The sequence below is a fragment of the Microcaecilia unicolor genome, chromosome 2 (genome assembly GCF_901765095.1).
Source record: "Microcaecilia unicolor chromosome 2, aMicUni1.1, whole genome shotgun sequence".
NCBI classification, from domain to species: domain Eukaryota; kingdom Metazoa; phylum Chordata; class Amphibia; order Gymnophiona; family Siphonopidae; genus Microcaecilia; species Microcaecilia unicolor.
In genome coordinates this window covers 399,853,247-399,876,305 of record NC_044032.1, presented here as the reverse complement: position 1 = coordinate 399,876,305, position 23,059 = coordinate 399,853,247, and the positions used below count along the sequence as shown (strand labels likewise).

The following is a 23,059-nucleotide window of genomic DNA, read 5'->3' as shown; positions in this document are numbered from 1 at the left end:
CCGGACCACCAGGGCTTTAGGTTTGACAGGTCCAGGAGAAAAGCCCAGACTTGTCAAACCTCTTTTTGTCTAGGTATGCGCTCAAGAGCTGTGCTTGACACACAGCTCTCAAATGCATGCCTAGGCAAAATTCTAGGGTAGAGCTCAAAACAACTCCCTTATGCTCAGCGGTGACATCGTGCCTAAATTTGTATGTCATTATTGCTGAGCATTAGGGAGCTGTGTTGCCGCGCTGTTCTGGCAGTATTTTCCCGGTACTGTACTGAACAGCGCTACAGTTTTGAGCATCTACACGTGTACCTGGCTTTACTCCTTCCCCTCCCCCAATCAGAAAAGAAGAAAGAAGCTAAAGCTAGATGTATGCTGCAAAGCAGAAATTATTGTTCTTCCTTCTCAAGCATCCCCCCTCCTCCTGCTCCCTAAATGCTGCCTGGAAGGAAAAAACTAGAATAAACAGCATGTTCCCAGGTAGAAGGGATCAGATGGCACCTCCAAAATTTAGAAGGAAAGGCAACTGTTTATGTGGCCTATGTCTAAATCTAGTGTTGAGCACGGCTTTTTTAAAGGTGTGTGTTCTGCATGCAGATGCATGTGAAGCCTTTAGTAAACTGACTCCATAAATTGAACGATTTTTACGATTTTTAAAATCCAGCATTTCAAAAAGCTGCTAGATTAACAACAGCAGCTTCAACATTCAGTGTTTCTCTTCAAAACTAGCAACTAGCAGGTTTTTAGAAATTACTGTTCTAACACATATTGCAATAATAAGGATGAGTGAGGTCCAACATAAAACGAATCCAATATGTAAAAGTCACATCAAATTACTACTAATCGTACTATCATAATACGGGACTTGACAAAACTTTGTTTCGGCACAAACGTCTGCATCAGGAGTCCATCACAACTATTGATGTTATCAATCCTATATCTATATAAAAAAAATCAGGAATAAAGATCAAATGTTTCTTCAAGCACAAGAGGAGTGTCTATGTGCCAATCTCTATCTCCATCTAAATGAATCCTAGAACCACTGATCGTTAACGATAAGATTCCTTTAGATAAAGATACTGGCAGACACTCCTCTCGTGCTTGAAGAAACGCTTAATCTTTACTCATGATTATTATATAGATAGGATTGATAACATCAATAGTTGTGATAGACTGATGCAGGCCTTTGTGCCAAAACACAGCTGTTGTCGAGACCTCTGAGTATACCTGATGTCCCTGGTGGTTCTTAGGGGTCGTTGGGCACAAGAGTGAAGCCCTTCATGGCTGGCCTTAACAAATGGCTGCTGTGCACTCTCACAGCAGCTCACAAAACTTTGTGTAGTACGTGAGGTGCTGCAAGAGGCAGCCATTTGCTAAGGGAAGCCACAAGGGGTAGAAGCGAGGGGAATTTGCTCCTGCCCCCAATGACTCCTACAGATCACCAGGGACATCAGGTAGGCCCGGGGAGCCTACCTACACTGAGGGGGGGGGGGGGGGGGGGGAGTAGGGGAGGACCTTTGATTCCAACAGGCTAGGGAGAGGGGGGCTATCTTGGAGGCTTGGAGGAGGATCGGGGAGGCTTTAAAAAGTAAAACATACTTATGGAGGTCCCAGCTGACATTCAGCTGGGGCCACATAACTGTCTTATGTGGGCCCTGACTAAATATCGGCTGGGACCCACATAGGCTCCAGAGGCCGCCCAAACCAAATTTAGCCCCAGTATTCAGTGTCCATGGCCAGACATGGCCTGGCATTGAATACTGGAAGCTAATATAGCCAGCAATGGTTAGCATTTTAAAAAATGTTGACCACCACCGGCTGAATATTGGTGGGGTGGGGGGGGGGGGGCCGTTAATATTTTTAAAAGGTTATGATGACCATTTTTTAAAACATCTAAATTCACCATACATCAAGACATTAAAATAAACAAACTCACTATAGCTCAACATAGCCAAACTTCAGCTGTTCTGTAAACTCTCCAATATAGAGACTTATTAAAGCTGCCTAAGAGAGACACTTGACTTGTATTGAGTTTTTGATGTATGTTTGGGACATGACCACATTTTGTAAAACCTGCATTTCTCTGTTTGGTTCTGCATGACTCACCACTTGATGCTGAAGAACACGGAGGCAACAAACTAAGTGGGGAAAAGTGCTGTCTATTGAAATTAGCAGCTGCCGGTGCTCCTCCAAGAGGCGTCCCAGGTGCATAAATCTGGCTTCCAGAAATGTTTGAGGCAAAGTTATTCAAGTGAGTAGAAGAAGGTGCCACTGTGTAAGATGAATCTATATTAACAATACCTATGTGAGAACAAAAGCAAAAATGAGGATAAATTACTGTTTTCTAAGTTGCTGATGATCTGAGTGACTACCAAGCTGACAAGTAGAACACTTTCTGGGCAGTTTATTTTGGATGGCTTAGAGTAGAAACATAAACATATATAACCACACAGGTATCCAGCTGTTAAGTATAGCATAACAGTTTAATTTATATACTGATTCAACTAAAAGAAAGCTCAAGGTTGTTTACCGCAAAATTCTAGAATGCAAAATCATCTTACCAACCATAAAAATGAAAATAAATCAAGAATAAAGCTAATTAAAAAGCCAGGCTTTTAGTACTTTCCTAAACCTAAGTTAATCATTTTCAAATCGTATTGCAACTATAGCCATAAATAATGTCTTTTGAGAACCTATTCTTCTAAGTGCAGCAGAGGACAAAAGTTGAATCTGATTTCTATATTTTTGCCTAGTTGGTGGCAGACTCCATTGCAATGTTAAATAGCTCAGAAAAAGCGGAGGATAAAATCCATTCAAAATTTTAAAAGTCAAGCACAGCAGTTTTGGTTCAATCCTACTCATAACAAGGAGCCAGTGTAGAGTAACAAAAAGAGGTATATTTCCTGTGACACCATGAGACTGAACAATGATTAGCGCTGCTCCTCTCCCTCCCTTCGATAATCTGCAAAATATACTGTACATCCCTGTGACTGTAGACAAATTTTACTAAGGAAATTCAACCAACATTCCTTGAGATCTTCACAAGAGCATTTTATCATCTGACAGCTACAAAAACTCTGCAAAAAGATTGTGAAAAAGGCAGACCCTCTGAGGTCAAAAAGGAGGTGGCCTCTGACCTGCTGAGCCTGAGAGCGAGCTCAGCATAGACTGGCGAAATGACTGCCGAGGTGAAGGCAGTGGCGGAGACAGCCGTCAATAAAAAACCTTCAGCAAGATTTTGATAAGATCGATAATGCCCAGGAGAAGCTAGATAGCATGGGCCTGGAGCTGAACGACATCCAATGCAGGACAAGCACTTCGGAGGATAAACTTCAAAATGCAGAGACAAGACTGCAAAATGTGGATAAATAATTCCAAACATTCTCTCAAAAGGTGGATGATCTGGAAAACAGGGCAAGGCATAATAACCTATGCTTGACTGAACTGCCAGGGCGGATACTGGAAGGCAAATTGTTGGAGTTCCTAAAGAAATGGATCCCACAGACATTGCAGATGGTCAACCACTGTGAACCTTTTTGAGTTGAGAGGGAGCATCGGCTGGGTGCCATGGGTCTGGAAGGCTCTCATCCATATGTGGAAATATTGAAAGTGCTTAATTTCTCACATAAAGCATCCACTTTAAGAGTCCTGCGTACTGGGAAAATGTTACAGTATGAAAACAAACAAAAAAAAATCCTTTGCTTTCAGGATTACTCGGTAGCAGTTGCTGCCCGATGCAGAGAATTTAGTTTAGTGAGCTCAGCCCTATTAGCTAAGTAAGCGAAGTTTGCGATTCTCTATCCAGCATAGCTCTGCGTGATGCAGGAGGGCCAGATGCTATTTTTTGATTCCGTCACAGAGGCAAAAACATTTTGGCCACCTTATCGAACATGGACAATGAAAGGTAACGGCAGAAGATATGCTGGTGGGGCCCAGAACTAATAAAGGCTACCTAGTTGGAATGGTTTTCTAAATGTTGTTGCTTTTGCCTTCCATTTTATGGCTGTTAAGGAAAGTGATGGGCTTCAAGCCTGGGGAGGAAAACCTTCTGATTCTTCTGAGAACTGGGAATACTGGGCCTCTGGTGTATTACAGGAGGGGGCAGAATGAATCAACTGTGCTCTCTCACAACAAGCCACAGTTGATTCTGGCTTCAGCTTTCTGTTCACTTATAATTATCCTCAAAAGAGAAAATAAGTGACTCACCAAAAGTTACAGTTCACACGGAGGCTCCGTAAGAACACTATTAGTGCTTTGCAGCTGGATGCTAAGCAGCTTGAATAAAGACTTTTGAAGGAGCCTCAATAGCAGTGTTATTGGTGTGTGGCCAGAACACATTATCTATAACTTTCTTATATGACTTAACAATGTTTTTATAGTTGGGACAGACTGTTAATATGTTGTTTTCTTTTAGGATTGTACTCATCCTGCTATGGGGTGTTGAAAGTTAACAGTTTGGGCTGATTCTTTCTTGCCTTCAATCAGGCATGTGGTTGTTATGATGCAGAGATGATGTAATATTGTATAGTGAAGAGCAAGGTGTTCACAAGATTGTCTGAAAATAGGGTGAGGGTTCGGGGGATATAGATTGTGGACCGGTGGTTACAGGGACAGGCTAAAATTAAGAAGTCTGTCTATCTGTGAGGAGGAAATGAATATAGGGGGTTGGGAGAGTGCTCCATATAGATATAGAATGTGGGGGTTCTATGGTAATTGGGAAGAGCCTCACCAAGAAGGAAATCTTCAGAACTTGCGGAGAGCTGGACGACAGGTCCCTCTGGTATACATATACTTTCTTGTTACTTACTCATATAAAGTATCATGGGATCATCCTCCTTGAGATTGTGCTCATGGAATGTTGCTGGGGTAAATTCTCCAATTAAAAGAACAAAATATTGCAGGAGCTTAAAGAGAAAGGTATGCATATAGTATGCCTTCAGAAAACACACCTCACAGATCTGGAACATCAAACATTAAAGAGAGGTTGGATAGGAAAGGTGGTGTGTGCCTTTGATAAGCTACACAGTGCTGGTGTTGCTATTCATCCCAATGACAGTGCACAGGGTAGAAAAGAATTCTTTGTTTTAGTACACCCGACTGTTTAGGGCTCTTGAGATGGTGACCCTTAGGCTCCTAATGTATTCAACATTTCTTTCTTTAAGAAATCTGACTAAAGTGTGTAGTAACTGTTTGCAGCTACCAATGTATTCTTCTTTACCATGTATGTATGCACCTTAATGCAACGACTTTTGTACTCTGCTACCCGGAAATGGCAACCGCCATTACGGCAAATGTAAGCCACATTGAGCCTGCAAATCGGTGGGAAAATGTGGGATACAAATGCTACAAATAATAATTAATGATTGTTGGAGATTTTAATGCCGTTTTAAACCCCTATGTAGATAGATTGGGGGAACCTTTGCTAAGTTACTATACAACATTATGGGCTTCAAACAATTTTGCAGGGTGTTAAAAAAAATTAGTAATTTTAAGTTGGCAGAGCTAGCTGCATTTAGATTTGCTCTTGGTTTTGAGATCTTTAAAAAGATCGATTATTTTTTATACAACAAACTCTTAAGAAGGATTCTAGTATTATTAGAGAGGCATTGCTGTCAGTCTTAAGCCTTAATTTTGTAGGTTGATGCTTAAAACATCTAGTTTCTACAGTTTATTTCTAATTAAAAAGCTTACTTTTTAATTTTTTGACCTTAGCAGGAGGGAATAAAGCTGATAGTTTTCCACACCATGGCAGATTCTCTGTTTCTGCCTGTGTGGTGGTGGATATGCTGCTGCTCTGGAGAGGAGTGCAGTGTTGTGAGTAGTTCCATTTGCTGATAAGCTTTCTTTCAGCAACAATAATTTGTGCTTTTATATTTAACACCTTTTACAATTTTAAATATGTTTTTAGGCTGTTTTGAATAGAATTGGATATTAGGGGAAAGTTTATTGCTTACTGGTGCTTTTACTTGTTTGTATACCTTTGTTTCTTTGTAAATGAGTTACTTTGCTTGAACTGATATACTTGTGCTCGCATCTGGTACTGCTGAATTTAAAAAGCAATGTAGATTTATCTTGGTCACTACTCATTACATATACACCTATTTATGTAGCCTTTTATGATTGCCATACAGCAGTTTTATTTATGCATTGATTCTGACTGCATGTTCATTATATAGTTGTCTTTCTATGTAATCTTTTTGAAAGCATCATTTTATATTTTGGTTTTGACTTATATGGTTCAATTTATACTTTTTATTATTTGTATGATTTTAATTAATTTATTTGTTTGTGCTGCAGCTTTACCCCTGACGCAGCCTTTGGGTGAAATGTGGCTACAACAGGTGCATGTTTTAATAAACCACACTATTCTTCAGATTGCTGTTTTTTGCCACAAGTTCGGCAACAGGATAAGCCTGCGCTGCATGAACCCATTTCAGAAAATGAGATTCTAGCTGCTATCAAGCAATTCCTGTTGTCTAAAGCACCGGGGCTAGATGGTATGTCCACTAATTTTTATAAAATACTACAAGATATTATATATCTTTGCCAATGGAAGCATATTTTGAACAAGTGTGTATAAATAAGTCATTTCTGGAGCATGCAAATTGCTCCACAATTGTTGTATTGCCGAAGCCTGGTAGGAATTTATCATTGTTGGATTCCTATAGACCTATATTGTTGATTCACTTTGAACTCAAGCTCATGGTAATAATTTTGGCAACAAGACTAGCTCAATTGTTGCCAGATATAATACACACTGACCAATTAGACAGGTAGTGTGAAATGTTAGAGAAGAGTCAAGGCAGCAAAGGGTCATATTGCCAAAGGCGGGGGGCGCTCCCAGCTCTTTTGGTCAGTTTAGACACTCAGAAAGCATTCAATTGTGTGCACTGGAATTATTAATTCAAACTTCTGGATACATTTGGTCTTGGGGGATCCTTGGTGAACATGATTAAAGTACTGTACACAAATATCACCTTGGCAGTGCTAGTAAATTGTCTTGTTTCTGATTTTTTTTCCCCTTTGGTATAGGGAATCTGCTATAGGTAGTGAGTTCCATGCCTTTGTTACGATGTATGTAAATCCCATGGCATGTACAGATTTGTACTAAATTCCCCTGCAAAGGGAGAGATGGAGTAAAAGGAAGTTCCAGGATCCTTTTGAGATATTGCTTAGTGGTAGATCAATTAGAGATCTCATATAGATAGGGGCTGTTCCATATAGTATCTGGAAAAAAAGTGTGATGATATTGTAGTAGATCCTGGCTTTCATTGTAGCAGTGGGGTAGCCCTTTGGTATTGCAAGGCTTGAAAAATAGGTGTGCTGCAGTAAGTTTCTTTAGGCTCAAGGCCTTACATTCTGCATATATCCCATTGCAGTAATCAGTCTTGGATAGATTCAGCATTTGTACTAGAAGGCAGAATGTTTTTAGCAAGAAGAAATCCCTAATTCCATATCATCAAGCTGATCAATCCATAGACTGGTGGGTTGTGTCCATCTACCAGCAGGTGGAGATAGAGAGCAAACTTTTGCCTCCCTATATGTGGTCATGTGCTGCCGGAAACTCCTCAGTATGTTCTCTATCTCAGCAGGTGGTGGTCACACACAGCAGCAGCTCTGGCTAGGCCTCCAAGCCTAATCCTTAGGTTTTGTTGAGGCCTGGGGTTGAGGGCTCTTTTGAGCAAGTGCAAACCTGGTGGTGCCAGGTCCCTCCTTTTCTCCCCCCTCCCGCTGGCTCCGTTTAAAAAAAAAAAAAAAAAAAAAATATTTTTAAACGTCTTTAAAGGCGTTTAATTCGACGTTTCTTTAAACGTTCATTGCAGCTACTCACTGGGACACCAGTTCGTTACAGCTCGGAGCGGCAAGCAGGTAATTTTACCTTTTTATAGCGGGCAGGGGGTTCCCCGATTCTTCTCCTCGTGGCAATGGCGTCGGAGGGCGAGGGCGCAAAGGGTCGCTCCCCGGATCGCTGGAGCGCTTCTAGAGGGGATGCGGGGGTTTTACAACCTGATTCGCCCTTGATGGGTGATAGTTTAGTGACCGATGAATGTCCCGGTCGTTCCTCCGGCGTGGCGGTTTTTTCCCGCCATAAACGCCCATCCCCCGCTCCTCGCCTCCGCCATCTTGGCCGGCCACGCGGCTCGGACGGCTTCTTCGGGGCCGCCCTTGAGGTTGGAGACATTAATGCCATGAACGCCCTTAATTTGGGCGACGGCACAAAAGCGGCTAAAGTTAAGCGCCGTTCTTCCCGCGCGGCTCCTTCACGGAGTTTCGCGCCGGACGCCATTTTGGATGCGCAGCATGTCTCTCCCCCGCTATTGCGAGCGCCGGTTGAGAGTGCGTCTAGGGCTGTTGCCCAGGCTGCGGAAGTGCACAGTCTGGGGGGTTTCTCCCCCGAGTTTGTTTTGCTGCTGCATCAGGCTTTCCTCATGCAAAACGCTGCCCCTGCTTCCTCTTCTGATAAAGAGGTTGAGGTTCCCAGAGGTAAACGCCCTCGGGTTGATTTCCAGGCCTTGGAGGACTTTTGTCTCCTCCGATGTAGATGAGGGCAGCGTGTCTGAGGTCTCCCAACGATCCTTTGCGGATTCCTTGGAGGAGATAGATCCCCGCTCGGATGGAGCGGATGACCCCTCTGCAGCGCGGCTTTTTAGCCCAGAGGATTTGCCCAACCTGTTGTTACAGGCCATGGACACTTTGAAGATTTCCTCTCCGGAGGACGTCTCTCCCTCAGCCCCTGTTGGCTCTGCCATTATGCTGGGGACGAAGCGCCCGCCTAGAACCTGCCACGTGCATGATGCCATGCACACCTTAATTGCGGCTCAATGGGATGTCCCGGAAACGAGCCTTAAAGTGGCTAGGGCTATGTCCCGCCTCTATCCTTTGGCTGTGAGTGAACGTGAGGCCTATCTGTGGCCTACCGTGGATTCTTTAATCACTGCGGTGACTAAGAAAACGGCGTTGCCGGTGGAAGGTGGCACGGCCCTAAAGGACGCCCAAGACAGAAGATTGGAGGCGGCCTTAAGGTCGTCCTTTGAGGCAGCTGCTTTAAGTTTGCAGGCCTCAGTTTGCGGCTCCTATGTGGCCAGGGCGTGCCGGACTATGGTGCAGCGGGCTTCCCCCTCGGATCATTCCTTGAGGGCTGATTGGCCGGCCCTGGAATCGGGCTTAGCCTATTTGGCAGACTTGCTGTATGATGTCTGGAGAGCCTCAGCTAAAGGCATGGCTCAGACAGTCTCTGCGCGGCGGTGGCTTTGGCTGAAACATTGGTCTGCTGACCACGCCTCTAAATCCCGCCTGGCTAGATTGCCTTTTAAAGGCAAGCTGCTCTTTGGGGTCGAGCTGGACAAAATCGTGACCGATCTCGGCACGTCTAAGGGCAAGAAATTACCAGAGGTCAGGACTCGGGTTAGTACTCGTCCCGATACCTCCATACCGCCCGGGCAAGTCGGGTTCCTCTGCCCCCTCTTCCTTCAAGAGGAATTTCTCCCCCAAGCAGCATTCCTTTCGCAGAGACCGCCGTCCCGGAGGTGCTCCCTCCGGTCCTCCCCCAGGGTCTCGTACCCAATGACGGGGCCTTGGTCCACGCCCCAGTGCAGATTGGAGGACGGCTGTCCTCGTTTCTGGGCGAGTGGACCACTATAACTTCAGACGCGTGGGTGCTGGAAGTCATCAGAGACGGCTACAAGCTAGAGTTCTGCCAACCCTTAAGAGACGGGTTTGTACTCTCTCCCTGCAAGTCTCCGGTCAAGCTGTGGTAGTGCAGCAGACCTTGGACAACCTGATCCGCCTGGGTGCGGTCGTTCCGGTGCCAAAAAATCAGATTGGCAAGGGACGTTACTCCATTTACTTTGTGGTTCCAAAGAAAGGAGGTTCTGTCCGGCCTATCCTCGACCTCAAAGGGGTCATTCGGGCCTGGAAAGTGAGGCACTTTCGCATGGAGACTCTCCGCTCTGTTATAGCGGCAGTGAAGGCAGGAGAGTTCTTGGCTTCCTTGGACATCAAGGAAGCGTACCTGCATATTCCCATCTGGCCTCCTCTCCAACGCTTTCTGCGTTTTACAGTCCTGAGACGACACTTCCAGTTCAGAGCCCTCCCTTTCGGGTTGGCTACTGCTCCGCGGACCTTTTCCAAAGTAATGGGGGTCATAGCGGCCTTCCTGCTAAAGGAAGGAGTACAAGTCCATCCTTATCTGGACGACTGGTTGATCCGAGCCCCCTCTTATGCAGAGTGCGGCAAAGCTATGGACCGGGTAGTTGCTCTTTTGAGCTCCCTGGGATGGATCATCAACTGGAAGAAGAGCCAGCTGCGCCCGACTCAGTCCCTGGTGTATCTGGGAGTTCGATTCGACACCCAAGTGGGCAGAGTGTTCCTGCCAGACAATCGGATTGTCAAGCTTCAGGCTCAGGTGGACTAGTTCCTAGTAGCCTCTCCTATTCGGGCTTGGGACTACGTGCAGCTGTTGGGCTCTATGACGGCCACGATGGAAGTAGTGCCCTGGGCCAGGGCTCATATGAGACCACTACAGCTATCTCTGCTGCTGCGCTGGACTCCGATGTCGGAGGATTATGCTGTGCGCCTTCCCGTGGACCCAGCAGTGCGCAAGGCGCTGAGCTGGTGGACGCAGACAGACAAGTTGTCTGCAGGATTGCCTCTGGTGACCCCGGAGTGGATTGTCGTCACGACAGACGCCTCTTTGATGGGCTGGGGAGCCCACTGCTTGGGAAGGACAGCGCAGGGGCTCTAGTCTCCTGCAGAGGCAAGTGGTCTATCAACCTCCTGGAACTCAGAGCCATTCGCTTGGTGTTATTGGAGTTCATCCCGGTACTCGTGTTGAAGCCTGTACGGGTCCTGTCGGACAATGCCACGGCTGTGGCCTATATCAACCGCCAGGGAGGTACCAGAGCGCCCCTCTAGCCAAGGAGGCTATGAGTCTTTGCCAGTGGGCGGAAGCGAACCTGGAGCTGCTTTCAGCGGCCCACATTGCCGGAGTCATGAATGTCAAGGCGGACTTTCTCAGTCGCCATACCTTGGAGCCCGGAGAGTGGCAACTATCTGCTCAGGCGTTCTTGGACATCACGAAGCGCTGGGGCCAGCCGAGCCTAGATCTGATGGCGTCATCGGCCAATGGCCAAGTGCCGCGCTTTTTCAGCAGAGGACGGGACCCTCGATCCCTGGGAGTAGATGCTCTTCTCCAACAGTGGCCGACACAAGAGCTCCTCTATGTGTTCCCGCCCTGGCCCATGTTGGGCAGGGTGCTAGACCGGGTGGCAAAGCATCCCGGCAGGGTAATCCTGGTGGGTCCGGATTGGCCCAGACGTCCCTGGTATGCGGACTTGTTCAGGCTCTCAGTCGACGATCCTCTGCGGCTGTCAGTGGAGCAGGGCCTGTTACATCAGGGTCCCGTGGTGATGGAGGATCCCTCTCCCTTTGGTCTTACGGCCTGGCTATTGAGCGGCAGCGTCTGAGGAAGAAGGGCTTCTCAGACAAGGTCATCGCCACTATGCTGAGAGCGAGGAAGCGCTCTACTTCTACTGCTTACGCCAGGGTTTGGCGTATCTTTGCAGCATGGTGTGAAGCAGGCTCACTTTCTCCCTTCACTGCTCCAATTTCTTCAGTGTTGACGTTCCTGCAAGAAGGTCTGGAGAAAGGCCTGTCGCTCAGTTCCCTTGAAGTCCAGGTAGCGGCTCTGGCTTGCTTCAGGGGCCGCCTGAAGGGTGCTTCCCTGGCTTCGCAGCCAGATGTGGTGCGCTTTCTCAAGGGAGTTAATCACCTGCGCCCTCCTCTGCACTCAGTGGTGCCTGCGTGGAATCTCAACCTGGTGCTAAGAGCATTGCAGAAGCCGCCTTTGGAACCCTTGTCGAGGGCATCTCTGAAAGACCTGACGTTGAAAGCAGTCTTTTTGGTGGCTATCACTTCAGACAGAAGAGTTTCCGAGCTCCAGGCGCTCTCATGTCGAGAGCCTTTTCTGCAGTGCACTGAGGCAGGAGTGACTATTCGCACAGTGCCTTCCTTCCTGCCCAAGATTGGTTCTCGCTTCCATGTGAATCAGCAGCTCTGTCTCCCTTCCTTTCGTAGGGAGGACTACCCAGAGGAGTACTCCGCTCTTGAATATCTGGATGTGAGACGAGTCATCATCAGATACTTGGAAGTGACCAATGATTTCCGGAAATCGGATCATCTGTTTGTCCTGTTTGCAGGTCCTCGTAAGGGTCTGCAGGCTGCTAAGCCTACAGTGGCAAGATGGGTCCAGGAAGCCATTGCAGCGGCTTATGTGGCCGCGGGGAAGGTGCCGCCTATCCAGCTGAAGGCTCACTCCACGAGAGCTCAGGCGGCCTCAATGGCAGAGGCCGGATCCGTCTCCTTGGAAGAGATATGCAAGGCGGCAACGTGGGCTTCGGCTCATACATTCTCCAAGCATTACCGTTTGACTGTGGCTGCACGGGCGGAGGCCCGGTTTGGAGCTTCAGTGTTGAGGTCAGGGATTTCTATGTCCCGCCCTGGGTGAGTACTGCTTCGGTACATCCCACCAGTCTATGGATTGATCAGCTTGATGATATGGAAGGTAAAATTATGTATAATCATACCTGATAATTTTCTTTCCATTAATCATAGCTGATCAATCCATAGCCCCTCCCAGATATCTGTACTGTTTATATTCTGGTTGAATTTTCGGTTCAAGTTTAGCCTTCAGTTACTTCAGGAGGACTTCGTGTTCAAGTTCTTCTTTCACTTGGATTCTTCAAGAGTTGAGACGACTTTGTGTTACAGTGAGCTGCTGCATTCCTCTCCCCTCCGTTTTACGGGGCTGGATTGAGACATAAATTCTGCCGGCACTCCCTCCCGCTTCGTGCGGCTGTAGGGCAGCTTTGTACCCCTCCCGCTTCGGCGGTGTTAGGGTCAGTCAGCTCCTCCCGCGGTTGCGGTTGCAGGATAAGCCAGATCCCCCCGCATCGGCGGGTGTGGTGTCCCTCCCCCGCTCCGCGGGGATGAGCTGGACGGATTCCCCTCCCCCACTTGTGTGGGGATGAGCTGGGTTAATTCCCCTCCCCCGTTTCGGCGGTGGTGAGCTGGGCAGAGTGTCCCTTCGTGGGTGTAATTCTCTAAGTGCTGAGTCCTGCGGATGGAGCTTTGATATCGACATACTGAGGAGTTTCCGGCAGCACATGACCACATATAGGGAGGCAAAAGTTTGCTCTCTATCTCCACCTGCTGGTAGATGGACACAACCCACCAGTCTATGGATTGATCAGCTATGATTAATGGAAAGAAAATTATCAGGTATGATTATACATAATTTTACCTTCTTCTCAGTTTCCATAGTGTTTTGAAAACCTGTATGGTGACTGTTGATATTTGGTCGTCAAACGTTTGGTTCTGGTCTATTATGACTCCTATGACTTTAAGGTTTCTTTCTAGTGGGTCTGTAGTTCGTTAACAGGCTCATTTTCAAAGCACTTAGCCTCCCAAAGTTCCATAGAAACCTATGGAACTTAGCCTCCCAAAGTGCTTTGAAAATATGCCTCTATGTCATCTTTCATGGCCATGGTATTCTTGATTATTGGTGTAAGTATGATGTTTCCTTTATTTTTGGGAAAATGACCTTCTGATAGTAGAAATGTGAGATGATCTATTAACAATTCTATGACCCAGTTTGGTGCGACTCATTACTTGGTTAGGGCGCTCATGGTGTTTTGGCTCAGCTAGGAAGTCCTCGATGGCTTTGTTCTATTTGGGTAATCCTGATCTAGTGTTGATGATTTTTTGTTTGAAATAGGCAGCTAGGTCCGATGCTGATGGTGGGGTCTCATCTGATACATCATATTTTGGACATCTAGCAGGTTATTTACTAGGCCATACAGCTTTTTTAATATTGAGCTGGCCTGATCCAATATATAATTCATAGTATTTTGCCTTTTCTTGTTTTATGATTCTTTTATAGTCCCTCACTGCATTTCTCCAATTGGCTTTTGTTTTCTGTTGAGTTATCTTTTCTCCATTTCCTCTCTAGCTTTCTGCATTTCCTTTTGGCTGCTGCTGTCTCCTTGTTAAGCCAGAGGGATGGTCTTCTTTTGGGTTTTGTTTTAATTTTCACTGGGGCTATGTTGTCAAGTATGAGCTTGCTGAATGGATCCTAGGAGCTCATACAGTCAATTGTGTCTGGTTGTAACCCTAGATGGGTAGTCTGGGACCTATTCCTGAAAAAGTCAGCATTTATCTTTCCTCTGGTTTGGATCTTGTCAGGTTTTTCTTGTTTTTTTGGTTTTGATATTCTCTTTCCAGTGTAGGCTGAATGCCAGTTTTCTATGATCCGAGCACAGAATGGGTGTCCTGGGATTCATTATTCTATGAGCAAAACCACCCAGTTAGTGGCCCTTGTTAAAGGACAACTCAGCTTCTGGACTCAAGTCCCAGGAGGCCTGAAAATTGTTCACTTCTTTGGTTTGTCTTCAGAGTTTTCTAGGCAGATGTTAATGTCCCCCTAGTAAAATCACATTGGGATAGGATGAGCTTATATTGGAAGATGAATTCCATAATGTAATCTTGGGTTGTGGGCCAGTTACCTGGGGGGGGGGGGGGGGGGGGGGGGGGGGGGGCCATAGAATAACACTTGGCCTGAGATGGCGGTGTCACAGGTGGTGTGTGCCATAACCTCTAGGAATGGGGCTGTAAGCTCTGATAACAGATCCAACTTGAAAAAAGATTTATATAGGATTGCTACCCCTCCCCTCCCCCTTTTTTGTTTTCCTTGGCAGGTGGGAGATTTTAGATCATTTATTGCAGGATCATCTTTGCTTCACAGAAAGGTTTCAACAATGAAAATCAGGCCTAGCTGTTCCTCTTCTATCTACTCCTGTATTATTTCTGTCTTATTAATCACTGAGCGAGCATTTTCATACCATACCGTATTGGTATGTATGATTCAGGTCTTATGTCTTTACAATTGATAGTTCGAAGATGCCATTTGCTTATTGTATTGTGTTGAAGTTTTCACTCATGCTTATACTACTTACTACTACTTATCATTTCTATAGCGCTACTAGACGTACGCAGCGCTTATAAAGATTGGTCAAATACCTTCCATCTAAAAAAAGTGGATAATAAACTTAAATGTCACTCAAGGCGGTGTACAGCAATTGTCCATGACCATGGGGTAGGGTGTTTTGGTTCTTCTTCCTAATCTGTGTAGATATAATGTAGCACGCATCATGAGACACTTGGTGGACTGCAGCATTTTACTCCTATCCCCTTGGTACAATAGCTTACTGCACCAGTAAATACTCAGAAACCTTATACTATACTGTCCTCCAAGCAGCATCCAATATTAAAATCAATGAGGCAGGGCTGGCATTGACTGTGCAAACAAATGACAATCTCCCTTCTGTCAACAGTACTACTCCCCTTCCGGGTAACAGGGAACTAGATCAAGATGCTACTAAATCATATTTGAACCGGTGGACTGGTAAAGGCCTGAACTATGTAAGAGACTTGGTGACAGAGGAAGGGAGAATAAAATCTTTTGAAATCCTGAAGGAAAAGGGCATATGTTATCATCTGATTGGTATGCATATATACAAGTCAGGCATTATATAAATTTGTTAGATGCAAGAGCACTTTGAATGAGGCCATGGCAGATTTGGTGTCAGAAATGTTTATACTTGCCAGGCAGACCAAGGCAAAGCCTGTCTTTTTTTTTTTTTTCCAAGCTACCCTGGGCAGTCTGGGTCTCAAATGGGACTATAAATAAGTGGCCTCTGCTTGGAATAGGGGGGACTTTACACACGATGAGCAGGTGACAGGAGATGGAATTCATGATCCAATAAAGAGTACCAAAACACTCATGTTCTACTGTATTACAGGAATAATATAAGTTCTGTTGAGGATGTACATTTCTTTGCATTGAGCCTGCTTAGCTCAGATAGTAGATAATGCAGCATGTCCTAAATGCAAAGTCTCTCCAGCATCCTTAATACACATGTTTTGGGCCTGTGAGTGGATTCAACTCTTCTGGAAGAGGATACTGAACTATTTTTATATGGTCTTGGATAAGAGAATAACTTTACATGCAAATATACAGTTCTCCAGTTTCGTGACATTAGTACTGAGAAAAGGAACACATTCTTTGCTACAAAAAAGCTTTCCTTCTTGCTAGGAAATGTATTCTGGTGTGCTGAAGACAACAAAATGCCCCCTTAATGACTGCATGGAGAAAGAACTGCATCATCTGATCATGCATAGAAGGTGGGATAAGCTTCCACACAGGGCCCAAAGTTATCTATTAAACTTATGAAACTGAGCAAATGAGGTGGGGGACAGTAGAGGGGCTGCAGGATAGAATGGCTCTTTAGATTGCAATTTTTGTTTTTGGTGACAAGGTTGGGATCACCATGAAGGAATCATGTGCGTGGTTCAGACCTCATGCTACTGTTGTCACAAGAGTTTTTATGGTTTAGGGATTTTGTACATCATATGGATACAGAAATGGAGTTCATTGCTTATTTTGTGCTGAAATTGACATCAGAAGGATTTCTGTTTTCTCCTTGGTTGCCAATACAACAACAAAAAGGTGTTATCAAATTTGTTCTTTTTTTTTTTTTTTATTTGTACCCCGCACTTTCCCACTCATGGCAGGCTCAATGCGGCTTAGGTACTTATTTGTACCTGGGGCAATGGAGGGTTAAGTGACTTGCCCAGAGTCACAAGGAGCTGCCTGTACCTGCAGTGGGAATCGAACCCAGTTCCCCAGGACCAAAGTCCACCACTCTAACAGCCGTATTTTGCAATAGCTGAATTTTAGACAAAAGCTTCTTTGGTAATCCCAAATAAAGACTACTGCAATAATATGAGATGAGACTGTAGCTTGGACAGCTAATTGTACATCTGTCATGGCAAAATCTCAGATCTGTCTCAAAAGCTTCGATTTATAAAAAACAAGTCATAGCCTGATCTGTGGCACAAATGATAATGTAGAATCAATCAGAATACCAAAGACTGAATTGTACACTGTAGGTTTATCTCTTTTTCTTTAGTAATTGGACCGCTTTTAGGAAAAGATTCTTCATTGTTAAGCACCCATAAAATTGTTGTTTTATCCTCATAATTTAAGAGAATGTACTTTCATTCAGTGGGCTATCTTACCAAAAAAATGTTGTAGAAAAGTATGACTCTTCCAGAGAATTCTGTACTGGGAAGACATTCTGAATATCAACTGCATAAATACAAACACAATAGCCTCATGGGTCTTAACATCCTCCCCAGAGAACATAAATAGATGTTAAACAGAATGGGAGCTATGAGGGATTCCTAAAGGGCACCACAATCAGGGGACCAAGATTTAGAAACGTCATTCTTCTTAACACAATAAAATCGAACCAATTCAACACTGTATTTGTAATTCTGAGAAGAATAAGGGCCCAATATTCAGTAGGCGGTGATCAGCCTTTTGCTGAACACTAGCAGCGCTAAACCTGGACATTTATTGCTGGGCCACGTTCGGGCACTGTCACTGAATTTCTAAGTTTGCGGAGCCAGTGATATTCAGCACTTAACCAGCTATGGGTTACCCAATAAAGACAGAACTGACACTCATGCAGTCCTATTTATATGGTTACCCTGGCCAGTTAAGTTCTGAATTTCAGCACTTAACTGCCCAAGTGCTGACTCCGCCTCCATGTGTCATTTAAATTTCACTTCACGACTAATGTTGCACCCATTGCATATAGATCATCTGCAAGTGTTCCTGCACACTCTGTCAAGAGCTCCGTGCACAACAGGACTAACTTTATAAAGCATTTTCTGCCTGTACATAGAAAATGGCTGTTATAAAAGTACATGGGTATAAATGTGCATAGAAGTATGTGTGCAAAAGACCACAAGACCACATGTATTTTTATTTGGATTTAGCTCACAGCAAGTTATGTTCAGACACAGCATGTGGTCCAAGCATGGGTACTTTCAGGAGACAGTGTTTGGGTGACGCTGGTGGGGAGTTGCAAGATATGTATCTACCCAGAGTATAAACATAGATTCTCTGAAGTAGCGTTTTCAGTTAGTTGTTTCAGACTTCTCAATAAGCAATGAAAACCCCACTTACCTGAGGGACTTGGTGCAGGCCTTTGCAAAGGTGGCCTGAAACCAGGGGCTTTGGAAGTATCAGATGGAAGCATAGGATCAGAATTTGGCAGATACAAAGACTGTCCAGACAACATGGAATCTGATGAGGACTGGGATGAGACAACAGATCCTCCCCAAAATGCATGAGCAGAAGCCGGACTGTTCTCAAACAGTGTGCTGAAGGGTCCAAATGGCAAGCTGGAGCCAAAGTTGCTGGTCGCAGGTTTGTTTCCTGGATGAACTGAGTTTTGAGAAGCACTCTGCGTACTTAGAGTAGAAGGAATCTGCAGAGATGATGGAACACTGTGCGGCCTTTTGATATGATTCATATTAAGGACAGCCACAGAATTCTGGATAGAAGCTGGATTCTTATGAGGAGTTGTTGCATGGACAGGTGGCCTGATGGCAGAAGTTTCCATTTTAGTGGCTGGCTGTGCAGATGCCACTGGAGGCTGGGACAGAAGATAGTTCACTGGAGGATTGGAAGAAACAGTTACTGCTGCAGTGGAGGAACAACTGGATGCTAGATTCGGTGGTGGAGCCACCCGTGGATCTGGGGGAGAAACTGGAGGCTGCAGAATAGGCCTTGCTTCTTGACATCCTGATGTCTGCTGATGGGTGACATGCACTGATGAACTTCCAATTGAACTAGCACCCAGTTGCTTACTGTTGGCTGAATTACTTGTTTCTGTTGCAGGTGAACTAACCACTTCTGGATCAGAGGACAGCATACCTCTACTTGGAGAACCTGTACAAGCATCAGAAGGGCTGTTTCTTGACACTCTCTCTGGCAGGGCTGGCGGTGATGGTGATGAAGGAGATGATGCTGGGTAGTGTTCTTTGGCAGGATAAGTAGAGGCTGTTGGGGCCATAGTATGGTTGCTCACTGTGGTCGTAATGGTGGCTGTAGTGACATTAGATGTTTTCACCACCTTGACAAAAAGCTGTCTTCTTACTGAAGGTGAAGCAGGGCTGCCGCTGACACAGGTAACAGGCACAGTAGAGGTTGCAGGGATTGCTGCAGCTGTCAGACTAGATGAGGTGACTCCCAAGCTCACCTGAGAACTGCTGCTGCTCTGGTTGGTATGGCGAAGCAACATATGAGGTTTAGGTGAGTTGGCAGCTCGTGCAGGGCTCAGAGGTCTGACAGGAAAAGGACCCCAGGTAGACTGAGCTGGGGGGAAGGTACCTCCAAAGTGAGTCATAGGCAACTTAGGTGGGCGTATTTGCTGGAAAGTCTGAGCAGCAAGTAAAGCATGAGCAAACTGTGGAGGAGGGTATGCTAATGGAAGAGACACTGGAAAACCAGGCCGTGCATTATTCCCTGAATTCTTAATGCTTTTGTGGGCAGCTGCTGAAGTCATTGCAGGCACAGTTAGTGCTGTGGCAGTTTGGTAAGTGGATGAGGCAGCTACTGCTGCAACTTTGAACCCCATTATTGAGCTATTAACGGCTGCAAACGTGGCAGATGTGGATACCCCTAGCTTAGAATTTGCTGCAGAGCTTTTCAAGCGATTCTTTGGAATAAGTTCATCAATTTCTTTATCTGGATCCTTGATCAAGGCATTGATCAGCTGTGTTGCTTGTCTGGTTGACTCTGTGCCACCCCTATATTAAGATATATTCAAATTCAAAGTTATTTATTTACATTAACGTCACTTTTTTCTGATTAGTGTTTCCTTTCCTATAAAACTCTGCTCCTCATCTACTTAACAATCATTACTTTATTCCAACATGACTCAGTGCACAGATAATTTTTTATGCTTCTCAAACAGCATCTCATAAGATTACAATATGGGTAAAAGAAAACACATACAACAAATACACACAACTTTTACCCACAGTGAGCAGAGGTATATTCCTGAGGGTGGTGTTGGAAGAAATTTCATGTATGTGCATAAATTAACCCAGAAAAACTGTGACCCTCAAACAGCAGCTTCCCAGAGGAAATTTTCCATGCAGAAGCATGTACCATCTTTCAATCTGAAAGTTCGGAAATTTTCGCACAGTTAAAAGTACGCACACAGTTTTTACATATGCCTGAGGTTATAGAATTACCTTCCTAATTTCAAATTTAAGAGTATTCTATTGCTAATGCAGAGGAATGGATATAGTATGTCTTTCAGTGTATTTAAGCAATTTGTGGGATTTTGTTCACGATTATTAGGATTATTTGCAATTTGAAAAAAAAGTGTAGCCAAAACCTGTCACCTAATCCTGGTTATATGGTTAGAAATCAAGTTAGGCACTGACATTGCTGAAGACTTTACCTCCACATATTAATTCAGTGATACAAGTATTTAAGACAGATCAAATGAATGATGGTTGGTTATAGAGTATCAGTCTGTTAGCCTATTTTGGATTGAGTGATTCCATGGTTAGAAAATAATGTGATCTCTCTATATAGAGACTAAGAGGGAGATATCTACCTAGAAATATTTGAGAAAAAGTTTGTGAACCCCATCAATAAGAATTGCAAATTCTTAACATGATACCCTTGTTTAATTGAAATCAGCCTTTTCTGATGCATTAAAAAAAGGATATAAAATGAAATATTTCCATGTTTCTCGACACACAATGTACAGAGTAGGATCGAGAAGGCTAATTCAGAAATCAGTGTGTATGAAATGGTTACGGGAACCCCTAGTTTCCTTAGCACAACTGGCTAATTAAAATCAAATGCTTAAATAATTGAGTAACAAATAAACCACTTTTCAGAGAAAATTTGTATGACTGAATCTCGGCACCCTGTCCAAAAGGTTTTGAGTTTGGTCTTTATCAAACATTAGTGGGAAGTCATGCCATAATTAAAAGAAATTTCAGATAAGCTATTAAAAAAAATAATTGTTGATCTAGTCTGTCTGTAGTTGATGTAGCAGTCCTAGCTAAGTGGTTCAGCTTATGCAGTCAAGGGCTAAATATTGCACTTAACCCGCATAAGCCAATGGTTCCCAAACTGTGAGCCGCAGCGAACTCTCAGGGGTGCTGCGGTGCATTGCTCCCTACTTTCTCCTTCTGCAGGTCTGGCATCTGCTTCTTCCCCCACCATTGCTGCAGTGCTTGCAGCTTACATTTTCGGGTGTCAGTGACTCACACAGGCACTGCGGGGACTTCCCTCTGTCGCGCCCAGCCCTCGCAATAGGAAGTTGCATCAGAGAGGGCCAGACATGGCAGAATGGGAAGGTACCAGAGTGCCTGTGTGAATTGCGGACGGCCCAAAAATATAAGCTGAAAAGCACTGCAGCAGGGGAAGGAGAAGGAAGCGGCAGTGATCCTAGACCTGCAGGAAGGAAGGTAGAAGCGATGCTAGATTTGAGGAAGGTGTGCTGGTGTGAGAGGAGGGGGCTGCAGGGAAAGGGAGACCTATGTGGCAGGGTGGGGGGCGGGGGAATCCTGGACCTCCAGGAAGGAAGGTAGGAGTGATGCTAGATTTGGGGAAGGTGTGCTGGTGTGAGAGGAGGGGGCTGCAGGGAGAGGGAAAGGAAGGCCTATGTGGCAGAGGGAGGTGCAGAGACCCATGTGGCCAGACCGGGGGGGGGGGGGGGGGAGAAGGTACAGAGACCCATGTGGCCAAGGGAGTGCTGTTGAGACCCCAGTGGCTGGGGGGGGGGGGGGGGGGGAGGTGCCATGAACCAAAAAAGTTTGGGAACCCCTGGCATAAGCTTTAGCAGCCAACCTAGAACTGGACATTCAATGCTGGTGCCTGGACATTGCCCAGCGATGAATATCCGGAAATACAGATGGCGGCAGTCATAAAAACGCTGACCTCTGCCGCTGAATATTGGCTGGAAAGTAAAAGGTCATGAGCTCCATTCCAAGAGAAAGCTTGCACTTTTGTTAATTGTACCCAAAGTGTCTCTGCTCAAAAAGTGAGCTGAGGAGATTGGCTTCCGATTCTTCTGGAAAAAGCTTCCCCTTTGCATTGCCCACTGAACACCACAAATACGCTATCAATCTTCCTAATGGAGTTAGTCACTTTCAGGTGTTGAATTTGATAAGTCTCCCATTCTTGGATGCATATATCCTTCTGATGTCATTCCTCTTTGGGAAAGGCTGGAAGTGAAATTATCTGGTTCATACAGAACACAGAAACCACTTTTGGCAAAAAGGATGGCACCAGACAAGTCTTTCCCCAGGATTCAGTCACCTAAGATAAGGTCTGGAGTTGTAAAATACTCTTGGAAGAACAGATGGGCAGAGAGAGAGATCCTTCAGGAATGCTTATACTATGTGGAAGCACTGCCCAGATCCTACTCTATTGGGGAAAGGCTGAAGTCTAAGTCTGAGGACATCAGATTATTAGTGCTGCACCAGGACAGCACGTGCCACTATCTACTGAACAGAGATATCACTTGCAAGTGTATTGTCTTCACCACTCCTTTAATACAGTAAATATTGTCAGTGAAAAGTTGTGGATGCACCTCCATCTGCTGGTGGGGTGGCATAAACCCAAGCATCTAGACTGGTCTAGCAGGAAAAGGAACTGAATTTTTCGGTCACAAGAAACAGAATTTTCCCTCAACAAAAGCCAAACACTGCTTTTCATATGAGAATTTCATCCCTACTGACAAGTACAATAAACAATTATCACAGTACAGGAATGCTTTCCTGCATCAAGACTTGGATCCCTTGTTACCAGAAAATTCTAGAGAAGAACATTAGGCTATCCTTCCATGAATTTAACCTGAGCCAAATGTGAAACATGAGTAAGACCATTCTCCTAAAAATTCATGCAAATATTTTACAGAATAGCGGAGAAAGAAGAGATTTTGTTGTGGACTGGGCAGGTCAAGTATCAGTTTAAAACAAACTGCTACAGCAATGACTGAAAGCAAGCTGTTCATGAAAGACCTCAAATGTCACAGAGTTGAAACAATTCTGTTTGGAAGAATGAGCCAAAATTCCTCATTCCAACAGTTACAATTAGTTAATGTTACTGGGGGTCAATATTCAAAGCAAT

The 23,059-nt window shown here is 45.0% G+C and overlaps 1 protein-coding gene across 3 annotated transcripts in view; it reads right to left on the bottom strand.

The window, feature by feature from the left end:
• The window catches only part of ANKRD17 (ankyrin repeat domain 17), a 374,674-nt gene that overhangs the window by 30,456 nt on the left and 321,159 nt on the right, over positions 1 to 23,059 (bottom strand). For 2 of the 3 annotated variants that reach the window (XM_030190627.1, XM_030190626.1), the window contains 2 exons: positions 18,080 to 19,707; positions 2,095 to 2,289 (listed from right to left, as the gene is read on the bottom strand). In XM_030190627.1, the coding sequence (XP_030046487.1) occupies positions 2,095 to 2,289; positions 18,080 to 19,707 (1,823 nt within the window). The remainder of the gene's footprint in view (positions 1 to 2,094; positions 2,290 to 18,079; positions 19,708 to 23,059) is intronic. The other variant, XM_030190628.1, reaches the window with a different exon arrangement.